The following is a 12,239-nucleotide window of genomic DNA, read 5'->3' on the forward strand; positions in this document are numbered from 1 at the left end:
ATATACATACATACATACATACACACACACAAACACAAAAGGCTTAAGACCCTCTCTGATGCATCAGTTTCAGAAACACTCTGAATCCGGTGCCCACAGGAAGGGATATTGAACTCTCACCAGCAAGTTCATACCTGGGGTGGGATATTCCAGTGGGTTGTCTAGATGCTTCCACAGTCATAACCGTTTCAGGGAGCAGTCTGAGAAGATTCATCCAAATGGAAGGGAGAAAAAAAATTAAGATGCTACCTGCTTATCGCTGTAGTGTACCTTTGCTTCTCTGCATCTTCTAGAAGACAAGTTTCAGATGCACTGGCATTCTGTAGTGAAGCCAAAGTCAATACACACTCCTAGGTAAGATCTACAAACAAGGGCTGTTTATTCAGAATCATCCAGGACTGCTACTGAGTAACAGTTCTAGGATCAAGTGCATAAAGAAACAAGTTATGTAATTACCAAAATGTTCCATCTGTGTTGTCCATTTTTATTAAAAAGTTGGGTTTGGCTCAGATCCTCTGATCAGACTGCCATTATTTTAGTTCATGGCAGCAAAAAGCTCTCAAGCTCCTCCCTTACCTATAATGCACCAATCCCTAACATACCTCAGAACTCATTTGCTGGCTGACATAATGCAACCATAGTATTCCTGACTGAAGAATTCATTATCTGGAGTTTAACGTAAGTAACAGTGCTATCCTTATAAATTCTCGTTCTTCCAGAAATCAAATGTAAAAAAAGGTTGAGGGTTGGTGGGAGGGGAGTTGTGGTAGAATGAAAATGGACAACATTATGGTGAATATATAGTTGACTGATGTCAATTTTCATTCCTCAACATTTAAAACAGAGTCCCCAGCTATCTAAAGTGGACTGAGGATATTCCTGAGCACAGTTGAACCAAAGGGTGCTCCTCCACTCTAGATCAAATCCAGTTTGTAATGGGTAATAAAGGTAAGAGGACTGGCCCAATGTGCAGCTGCACATATCTTGTCCATGGAGGCCCTAGATAAAAACACTGAAGTTGCCATGGACCAAGCTGAATGGGATCTTAAAGGTTCTGGCAAGGTCAGACCCAATTTTTGTGGGGAGAAATGTATAAAAACAGCCATTTGGCTAAAGTTACATCTGCAACTGATTTGCCCAATTTAGAACCTGCAAAGGGGCACTGATCTAAAGTTGAGTAAAACTCAAATCCCTAGACTAAATACAACTTAAGCAGGAAAGTTCATTTAAGCAATAAAATTTTTTTATGTGGAAGGTTTTCCTACCAAAAGGAACTGATCTGCCCAGAAAAGGCACAGTACATGTTAAACGTCTATCCTTGAAAGCCCGCACAGAAGCTCTCATAAATGGCAGGAAAGCTCTGAAGGGCTTTGTGCTCAAACCTGCGATTTAGGTAGCCAGCTTGATCTCAAGAAAAGTGCCCTGAAGCTTTGGAAGCTGGCAGGCTGTTGCGTCTTTGGCACGATGCATCCCATACAGCAAAGGCTACTGCAACTGAAGTGAAGTGATGGCTTTTGTTGAAAGTGCAAACAAAGAAGAAGAAAAAAAAAAGGAATCAACAGTAACTTAAGCATGCTCCTTAAATCAGGCAAAGGGAATTATAAAAATATTGGCAATGAGCTTTTTAAGGAGTCCTGGGCAACAGAAGAAAATTCCAATGGTTTACACTATTTCAAGAGAGCTTCTGAAATGGAAGACTTTATGGTTTAGAGCACTTTGCATATAAAATGATTTGCATGTAGGGTAAACAGTGATGGGCCAGCTTAAGAGCAACACTGGAGAGATGAACAGTACTCCCACAAACTAAATGACTCAAAATGGTTAGGTACTCAAAAGTTGCACCACAACAGCAGTGCAAACCAAGCATCTGAATAGCTCTACTAGTAATGCACTAAGAAAATAAGTAAATTACCTACCTGTGTGCCACACATACTGAACCCATACATAAGTGCTGGCAGCAAAGAAGAGCCACTGTACTGGTATGAAGAGCAGGCATATTATATCGGATGTGAATGCTACACAAACAAAAAATACTGAAAATGCCTGAAAAAGAAGGAAAAACATTAGAACGTATAAATGGAATTTAGGTTTTGACATTTTAAAGCATAAATCTACATGTTGACAGCAGAAAGTACAGTTGTGTAAAATCTTACCATAACAGTAGATGTCCATCTCTTTACTGTTGAGCTATTCACCACCTTAGGTATAGTCTGCCAAGGATAACCCAATATCTGGCCAGAATACCAAAGCCTTACCCCAATCCCTAGAAACCATATCCAATTTATGCTGCTTAGTAAAGGAATGCACTGAAGACCAAGTAGCAGCTTCAAGGATGGATATGGTGTCCAGACATTTGAAGAAGGCACCAGAAGAGGCAACAGCCCTAGTGGAATGAGCTCTAATGGAAGCAGACACTTGCCATGAAAAGAACAAAAGGAAAGGTCTTTAGATATCCAGGAGATGATTTGCTTAGAAAACAGCAAAATTCAACATTCTGGGATAAGAAACAAAAAAAATGGTCAGGCTTATGAATGGTTTTAGTTTTATCCAAATATCTGAGCTGTCTGTGCAAATCCAAGGTATGCAGGACCTTCCCACTAGCAGACTGAAGGAAAAAGGGAGTTGTACTTCTCGATTCAAGGACAACTCATTAATCTTGGACATACAAGAAGGATTAGTACGAAGAGTCACCCTGTCCCTATGAAAAAAAACAAAATAGGAGGAATGGCCATAAGGGCTTATCTGAGAACAAATAAGAGGAAGCAATATGACAGTCTTCCATGGAAAGGTCTGCAGAGAAGCTGAAACTGCAGACTGAAAAGGAGCCTGGGTAAATTTTTCCAAAACAAAATTAAAGGTGCAAGGAGGAAGAATAGGCTTTGGGGGCCTAAGATGCAGGATAACTTTAAGAAACTGTTTGGACTTCAAAATAAGAAGCCAAAGGAGGATTCAAGGGTAGACTGGAAAAAGCTGAGAAATGTCTCTTTAGAGAAGAATAAGCCAAGCCAGACCACAGCAACTCTGAGAATAGAGAACCTGGGGACCCCCAATGAAAAAGGGTCCTGGCTTTGAGCATGGCACCAGACAGAAAATCTCTTCCATTTGGACATACAAGACATTCTGGTTGCAGGTTTTCTTGCCTGCTATAAAACCCTAAGCACATTCTCAGTTTTGATCCCTTTTAGGCACTTCTTTTCTATCACCCACAGTGTCAGCTGAATAGTGGACAAGTGAGAAGGGATATGACCCATTGTAGTCTATGTGGAGGTCCAACCAGCGAGTTAACTTGAGGTGACTGCACCTGTCCAGATGCATTGGGGGGGGGGGGGTACAGTTGTGTACACTTACCATAAATTTAGATGTTAGAGTGTATTCACTGTTGCAGTCATCACATTTGGGTTATCCATGCCAGGGTAGCCCTCTGGTCGGCCCGAATAACAGAGGCTTAGTATTTCTGCATCGGTTACTATCGCTTCAGGACTGACGTCAGGTTGTCAGTAGTGTAAAGTAAGGCAGCTGACACCATTACATCAGTTTTTCTTGCCCTGTCAGGAGCCCCCAAGTGGGAGCCAGGATATGGTGGAAGAACCCCACCAGTAGAAAGTAAATACCAAAAAGTTCCTTGTAAGGAGAGAGAGAAGGGGGATGGAGGGAGGGAAACGAGGAATGCAACAGTGAATGCACTCAAACATCTACATCTATGGTAAGTGTACACAACTGTACTATGTTCTTTGTTTTTCACTGCTGCAGTCATCACATGTGGGTTGATTCCCAAAGCTGAAGAAAAGGGTGGAGGCAGTCAAGAAGGTTGGGGGCTGGCTAGGATGCCCTGCAAGACTGCAGTGGCAAAGCCAGTCATGGATTAGGAGAAGATAGGCAGGTGGCAATGCTTGGTGAAGGTATGAACAGATGTCCATGTTGCAGCCTCCAGGATGTCCCTGATGGGGACTCCTCTGAAGAAAGCTGCAGAGATGGAGGTTGTTCTGGTAGAGGGTGTCCTGACCCCCTTAGGGGAAGTTTTCCCCATGTTGCTTGTAGCAGAAATGGATGCAGTGTGCTATCCATTTTGAAATGGTTTGTTTGGATATGGCTTTGCCCTCTGCTCCTGCAGCAAAGCTCAACTGATCAGTCTTTCTAAATGACTTAGTCCTGTCTAGATAAAATCAGAGCTGTATGCGCACACCTAGAGTGCAGTATCCTTTCTCCCCTTGTTTTTTGGGTTGGGGAAAAAGGTGGGCAAATGAATTGGTTGAGAGTCGCACTGAACACCACTTTGGCATGAAGGATGGGTTAGTCCTGAGGGAGACCCCGTCAGCATGGAAAATGAAGGGCTCTACAGCCAATACTGCTTGTAGCTGGGATACTCTTCTTGCTGAAGTGATGGCCAGAAGCAAGGCTGTCTTCCATGAGATAAACTAACTCTGCTGAAGCGGCTGGTTAAAAATGGGGCACGGTGAGCTTTTCCAACACAAAGTTAAAGTCCCAAGCTGGGGTAGGTACTCTTGTGTGTGGCCAAGAGTTGCTAGCCCCTCTTAGGAACTGTTTGATGAGAGGGTGTGAGAAAAGAGGATGCTCAGTGCTGAAATGAGCAGAGATAGCAGAGGCATGAATTTTGAGAGAGGAAAAGGATAGACCACTATGTAGTAGGTCAACTAGGTAAGTCCAGGATGAAAGGTAGGGAGGGCTGTGCCGTATCGGCTCCCTTAGCCTGGATCCAAGTGCAGAACCACTTCCATTTGACAGCATAAGACTTTCTAGTGCTAGGGCGTCTGGCCTTACGTGTAACATCTAGAACAGATTTACTGATATTAGCAGCTTGCACAGTGGGCAGGGAATAAGCCAGGCTGCCAAATTGAGGGTCTGCAATTGGGAATGCATGAATTCTCCTTCCTTCTGGGTCAGGAGTATTGGGATCTGAGGGAGATGCCATGGTGGCAGCGGTGACCGGCTGCGCAGCAGTGGGTACCAGTGCTGGCATGGCCAGTCTGGGGCAATCAGGACTGTCCTCGGTTTTTCTCACTTATTTTGAACAGTACCCTGGTAATGAGAGGTAGTGGGGGAAATGCATAGACAGAAGTTCATTTATTTATTTATTTGCAGTTGGTTTACCAGGATAGTCCATTGGGCCGAAAATGAACCCATTTTCAATGGAGTCCTGGAGAGAAAAGCTCCAAAACAATCAAGGTTACAGTAGGTTATTAATGATAATTATACAAAAATTAAGATTCACTTAATTTCAAATAGTACAGGAAACATTAGGAGTAATACAGACTTGTGATGAAACTTACACATGATACAGACTAACAAGAGGAATATTGCAAAGTAAATACTGAAACGTCATTGTGCATTAGGAAGCATACACATTTAAGAGGTGCAGCCTAGTGCATTTTTTAGAAATACCATAGGAATAATAGTAATAAAGTATGAGTTGGGGGAAAATAAGGAAAATTGCTGGTGTAAACAGGGGAAAGGAGGAAGATGGACATTACCAGTGTTAGTTATGTGGGGTGGTAACAAGAGCATTCCCACTGGGATACTAGATATGAATGAAGAGATTTTTTGAAAATAAAATGGTTACAGGTTGTGCGAATGGACGGTGGTAGGGAGTTCCAGAGGCATGCTAGGCCATAGGATAGAAGATGTTTACCTGGGGGACGAGTTGGTTTGTAGACTTCTAGTAGATTTTGATTGTTGGACCTTAATACTCTATCAGGTAGGTGCATTTTAAAAGCAGTAGAAAGGGAGGGACAGAGGGAGGGGTTGAAAATGAGCTTGTGTGCAAGACTTAGTTGAGTATACGTTAGGTGATTGGGTAGTTCTAGACATTTTAGTTTTTGGAGAGAGGAACAGTGGTGGGTGGAGGACTTGTGGCTGGTAGCGAATTTGGTGATTTTGTTGTAGCAAGAGGAAAGTTGTGTTTTTAGAGAGGACTGTAGATTACTTAGGAGTGGAGCTCCATAGGGAAGGGAGGGGATAAGGAAGGAAGTAGAAAGAGTGATTTTAGTGGCAGGTGTGAGGTAATGGTTTTGTCGGTACAGCATACCTAGTTTTTGATGTTTTTTTTTTTTATATTTAGTTGTAGGTGGGAGTTGAATTTGAGCTGGCTATCAACTTGGACCCCAAGTGACTTGGTCTCTGACACCAGTTCTAGAGGTGAGTTGTTCTGACTAGTAATAGAGAATGTGTTTATATCAAAAGAAGTGACTTTGGAGGGGGAAAATAACATTAATTTGGTTTTAGAGGCATTGCGTGCTAGGTGATTACTTTTCATCCATTGCTCAGTGGTTGAAAAGGCATCTCGAGTAAGCTTTAGGAGTGTGGGGATGGATGTGGCAGAGCAGATAATAGTGGAGTCATCTGCATATTGGATGATGTTTGAGAATGGGATAGAGTTGCGGAAATCATTTATAAATATATTAAAGAGGAGGGGACCCAGTATGGAGCCTTGGGGAACTCCGGTAAGGGTATTAAGAAATGATGGTGGCCTTTTTCTATTTTACTGCTTGATATCTATTGGATAGGTAACTGGATAACCAGTTTAAAGAGGAGGGGGATAGGTTAAGTTTTGAGAGTTTAGTTAAGAGCAGGCTGTGTGAGATGGTGTCAAAGGCCTTAGACAGGTCAAGTAGCAGGGTAGAAACAATTTGGCCAGAGTCGCGGGCTTTATTTACAGTTTCAAGGAAGGAGAGGAGGGCTGTCATAGTGCTATGATTTGGTCTGAATCCATGTTGTTTGGGAGTTTGTAGGTGATTATCTAAGAGATGTGGTAGGAGTTGAAGTTGGATACACTTTTCTAGGAGTTTGGAGATGGGAGACAGGATGGCAATGGGGTGGAAATTAGTAACATTGTTATTGTTGCCACCTTTATGTAAAGGTATGATAAAGGCCTTTTTCCAGATTTGGGGTACTATACATTCTTGGATAGAGCGGTTGATTAGAATGCTAATGGGGTAGGCAATTGCTTCAGCAGCTATGCTAAGAAAGTAAGAAGGGATGTTATCAGGAGCATTAGTGCATGGCTTCAGTTTCAGAAGGAGGTTCTTTACAGTAGAAGTGGGTATAGGTTTTAATGAGGGTAGAGGGGAGTGGGAAGAGGGGCTATTAAGGGGTGATGGAGATGTTGAGGAAGTCAGACTAGGAGAAGAGGTGGAGGGTAGAGAGTTACTAGATGGCAATAAGGGAGTGATAGCACTGCAGGGTAGAGTGTTGGTAGGGGGTGGTGGTGTGTTGGAGAATGTGGTGGTGTTAGAGAATGTTGAGGTTAATTTGGAAATAGATTCAATGAAAAAAAAAAAAAAAGAGAGTTAAATTGGGTAGCTACGTCTAAATCAGGAGCATTAGGGTCAGGGGTGGGGGTGTCTGGTTTGCTGGAGTTAAAGAGAGTAGAGATACCTTTCCAGAATTTTTGAGGGTTTGTTTTATTATTATTTTGGAGTATGGAGAAATAATTTTGTCGATCAGAGGCGATGAGCTTTTTTACTTTACTTCGAAGTGTTTTGTATTCATTATGGATGAGGGGACTCCTGTTTTTCTGGTAATGTGCCCAGACTTTATCTCTGTGCCGCATGGTTGATGGTGTGTTTTTGGTAAGCCAAGGGGCAGTTTTAATTTTTATTCTCTTTGTCCTTAAGGGAGCCTGGGAGTCTAGTAGTTTCAAGAATTTTGAGTTGAAGTGGGCAACTGCGTTATCTAGGGATAATGTTTTTAGACAATTCCAGTTTATTACTTTTAGCGAGTTTGAAAAGGTTGTTGGGTTAAAGTTTTTTTGGTTACGGATAGTAATATAATTATGGGTGCGATGTACAAGTTGGGGGAGTCGATGAGTGATGATGGGTATGCGGTCACTAAGGGGATCGGGAAGAGTGCCGCTGTCAGAAAAATAGTGGGGGTGAGAGACTAGAATCCAATCCAGAATACTGCCGCTAGACAGTTTTTTTGAGGGGCGTGTTATGGAGTTGATTAGCTGTGAAAAATTGTAGAGGTTGATGTTAAGAGGGTTTGTAGAAGACTGGATGGAGGCCCAGTTAATATTCATGTCCCCTAAGACTATTGTTTCATTGCTAAAGTTGTTGGAGAGCCAGGAGAGGATATCTTCAAGTGTAGAAATATTATCCCCTGGAGGGATGTAGAGTGAAGCTATACATATGTGTTTGTTAACTTGAAGTAGTGTGAGGAGTAGTTCAGCGTTGTTAAAGTGTGGAATAGGTTTATTATAACTGGCAAGGAGGATGAGTATAGGAGAGCTACTCCTCCCCCTTTTTTGTGGGATCTGTCTTTTCTAATGATAGAGTAGTTTGGTGGAATTACTTCAGAGTCTTTTATATGGGGTTTTAACTATGTTTCAGAGATGGATAGGATGTCAGGTTTATTATGTATGAGCCAGGCATGGAGGTTTGTGACCGTTTACTATACTTTGGGAGTTTAAAGTAGTAAGTAATATGGACTTGTCCGTAGTGGATGTGGTGGGGGGGCCTGGGTTTGGATGGATATCACCTGATAATAGAGTGGTTACTAGATGTAGGATTGGGTTGGATAGGTAATTGGACAGTTTAGTGAATAGATTGGGTTCTATTAGGATTCTGAAGGATTTACTAGTTACTATGGGGGTAGAATGATTTAGAGAAGTGATAAGTTTGTATGGGAAGAATAGGAGGTTTTTTATAGGATAGAGATGGGGAGAAATAGGAGTGTATGAGAGAGGGGAATTAAGATGGTTGGTTACATGGAAGGATTGTGAGTGGTAGGAGTTAATGGGTTGGGTGAGGTAGTATAGACAGGATAAATTAAGTAGTAGTAGCAGTAAAAAGGAGATGAATAAGAAGTTATGTACTCACCATAACGTTCCATCTGAGTAGATAAACTTCATTTGGCAGCAACCTATGGGTCTTCGGATCCATATCGGATCCGAGCCGGCAGTTTCCAACAGCAGAGATCCGAGCTCCAAGCTCCTCCCCCTACCCATAATCCCCTGCCAACCCTACCTGACCTCAGATCGAGTTTGCCCAATGCAAAACCTGCACCAAATAGCCAGCCTATGGTTTGACCTCGATACAATCGGAAGACAACATAGTAATATAAACATCCGAAGGTCAGGGGGAAGGAGGGGGGACGGTTGCTGCCAAATGAATTTTATCTACTCAGATGGAACGTTATGGTGAGTACATAACTTCTTAATCTGAAGTAGTTCACTTCATTTGGGCATCAACCTATGGGACAGAATCCCCAGCTACCTAAATCTTGGGAGGTCCTCATGGAAGGATGTTTCGGAGCACTGCAGAGCCAAAGGATGCTCTCCCTCTGGAGACCAGGTCCAACTTATAATGATTTAGAAAGGTATGAGATGAAGTCCAAGTGGCTGCTGAACAAATTTCATCCAATGAGACTCTAGAACGAAATGCAGCAGATGTGGAAATTGACCTAGTAGAATGGGCGTGGACTCCCTGGGGTGCGGGCCGGCCTGAACTTTCATATGCTAGTAGAATACACTATGAAATCCACCTGGACAGTGTGACTTTTGAAACTGATTTTCCAAAATTAGATTTAGCAAAGGAAATAAACAGCTGGTCAGATTACCTATGACCAGCTGTTCTGTGTAAATAGAAACATAGTTGTCTATGAACATCCAATGAGTGCAACTTGTATTAGCCTTTGTTTTGGTAATTGGGAAAAAAGACAGGTAAATTAATAATCTGATTGATTTGATTCGGAAGCAATCTTAGGAAGAAAAGAGGGATTGGTCCTGAGGGGACTGGTCCGGAGGGATACCCTATCTTTGTGAAAGGTCAAATACGGTGGCTTGGCGGAAAGGGCTTGTAGCTCAGAGACCCTTCTTGCCGAAGTGATAGCAACGAGAACTGCTATTTTCCAGGATAATAGTTTAAGATCCACTGAAGCTGCAGGCTCAAAGGGAGGAGCTGTCAAAGCCTGGAGCACAAGCACTAAATCCCAAGGAGGGACTACATCCTTCACCGGGGGTCAAAGTAGGAAGGTACCCTTCAAAAAGGCCTTACACAATCTGGTACAGATCAAAGGGCCTAGGTCACTCCCCACGTGATAATGCGAAACTTCTGCCAGCTGAACTCTGACCGTGGAAGAGCTGGCTCCTTGGTCAAAAAGTCCTGACAAAAAGTCTAACACCGCAGGTAACGGAGCCGTAAAGGGGACTAAGTTTTGTTGCTCCGCCCAAATAGAAAACCGTTTCCATTTGCTATCATAAAGCCTTCTAGTAGACGGCTTGTGGGCCGCCACTAAGATAGCTTTGACCGGGGAAGAGATACCAGGAGTCCTAGCTAGGAGTGGAACTGGAGCAACCAAGCAGTGAGCTTCAGATTGTCCAGTTTCGGGATCGGAACGTCTAACGGGTGCAAGATCAGATCCGGTATGGGATCCAGAATTCAGGGAGGATTCACTAGATGAGACCGTACATACGGGAACCAAGCCTGACGAGGCCAGAATGGGGCAATGAGGATTATTCTGCTCCCCAGCTGTCTGGCTTTCTGTAAGAACTTCAGCATTAGAGGAAGAGGAGGGTAAGCATAGAGGAGACTGGGCGGCCAAGCATGTACAAGAGCGTCTCGGGGGGATTCCCCGGGTGGGGGGATTAGAGCAAAGTAGTCGTTGCACTTCATGTTTGCGGGAGAAGCGAAAAGATCGCAACAAAGTTGACTCCATTTGGAGAATATTTGTTTCGTTACTTCAGGATTCTGAGACCACTCGTACAGTGATAGAATCGTGCAACTCAGTCTGTCCGCAAGGATGTTGGAACGTCCCGGAATGTGCATCGCTATGAGAAAGCGGTTGGTGGAGATCGCCCATTCCCCCACACTCATGGCCTCTCGGCAAAGTGGATAGGACCTGGTTCCCCCTTGTTTGTTGATATACCAGACTACTGACATGTTGTCCGTCTGGACTGCAATAGTCCCAACGGGAAGGCGGCTCTGGAGTGCTTGCAACGCCAACAGCACCGCCCTCATCTCTAGGACACTGACATGCAGCGAGGTCTCAGTGTGGTTCCACGTGCCTTGGACTGTCCTGCCTAGACAATGCCCCCCCATCCAAGGCGAGAGGTGTCCGTGGTCACTGTGGTTAGGGGATGTGGCACAGCAAAGGGACGACGTTTGAGGAGGTCTGGGGACTGGAGCCACCACAGAAGGGCCTTCCTGCAAACCCTGCTGAGGCAAATGGGATGGTTTAGAGGGTAATGCAGGAAGGACCATTGGACCTGGAAGGTCCACTGCAGGACCCTCATGTTCAAACGCGCCATGGGCAGCAGGTTGATGGCAGCTGCCATCGACCCTAGGGCCCTCAGGACCAACGCTGCTGAAGGGGCTGGGGATTGAAGGATGGCCCGCACATGTAGTCTCAGAGTTTGAAGCCAGTCTGAAGTCAAGAGGGCTAGGAGCCGGCTTGTATCCAATCTGGCCCCGATGAAGTCTATGATTTGTGTCAGCAGAAGGGAAGATTTTCCTACACCGACTGTGATCCCCAGCCGGGGAGCTAGACAGAGAAGAGAGTCCCTGGCCACGCAGAGTAGATGCCTTGTGGGGGCAGTCAGGGGCCAGTCTTCCAGGTAGGGGAAGACCTGAATTCCCTGAGTCTCAGGTGGGCCGCTATCACTGACAAAACCTTGGTAAACACCCTGGGGGCTGGGGAGAGACAAAAGGGAAGGACCCTGAATTGGCAATGACTGGCTCCTAGCCGGACGCAAAGGAACCTCCTGGAGCGTCTGTCCATCAAGATGTGGTAGTACGCATCCTTGAGGTCTATAGAGCACATCCAGTCATTCTCCTGCAAGAGGGGGAGAATGGATTGAAGTGTGACCATCTGGAACTTTTCCTTGGTTACTGACAGGTTCAAGAGGGATAGATCGAGGATTGGCCTCAAGTCCCCCATCTTTTTTGGCATCAAGAAAAACCTGGAGTAAAAGCCCGATCCGGACTGGTCTGGGGGGACGTGCTGAATGGCTCTTTTTTTCTAGCAGCTGCTAGATTTCCGCAGCCGTGGCCTCCCTCTGATCGGGGGGGACATCGGGGAGGAATCTGGGATTGCGAGGGGGATGAAGAAACGGAATTTGGTAACCTCTGGATATGATACGAAACGCGAGTGAATTGTAGTCTATATTAGTGGGGAGAGGATGCCATCTAGTAGACAAATGCTGAAGTGCACCTTGGCCCACCAGGGCAATCTCTGGACTAAATTGGACTAAGGGAGAAGGGAGCTAGTGTAACTCAGGGAACTAG

At 44.5% G+C, this 12,239-nt stretch overlaps 1 protein-coding gene across 2 annotated transcripts in view; it reads right to left on the reverse strand.

The window, feature by feature from the left end:
* The window catches only part of MACO1 (macoilin 1), a 1,116,587-nt gene that overhangs the window by 782,161 nt on the left and 322,187 nt on the right, over window positions 1-12,239 (reverse strand). For both annotated transcript variants that reach the window (XM_044060081.1, XM_044060080.1), the window contains exon 3: window positions 1,917-2,043. In XM_044060081.1, the coding sequence (XP_043916016.1) occupies window positions 1,917-2,043 (127 nt within the window). The remainder of the gene's footprint in view (window positions 1-1,916; window positions 2,044-12,239) is intronic.

Source organism: Protopterus annectens, chromosome 1.part2 (genome assembly GCF_019279795.1).
Source record: "Protopterus annectens isolate FY-2018-M chromosome 1.part2, PAN1.0, whole genome shotgun sequence".
Taxonomy (NCBI): domain Eukaryota; kingdom Metazoa; phylum Chordata; order Ceratodontiformes; family Protopteridae; genus Protopterus; species Protopterus annectens.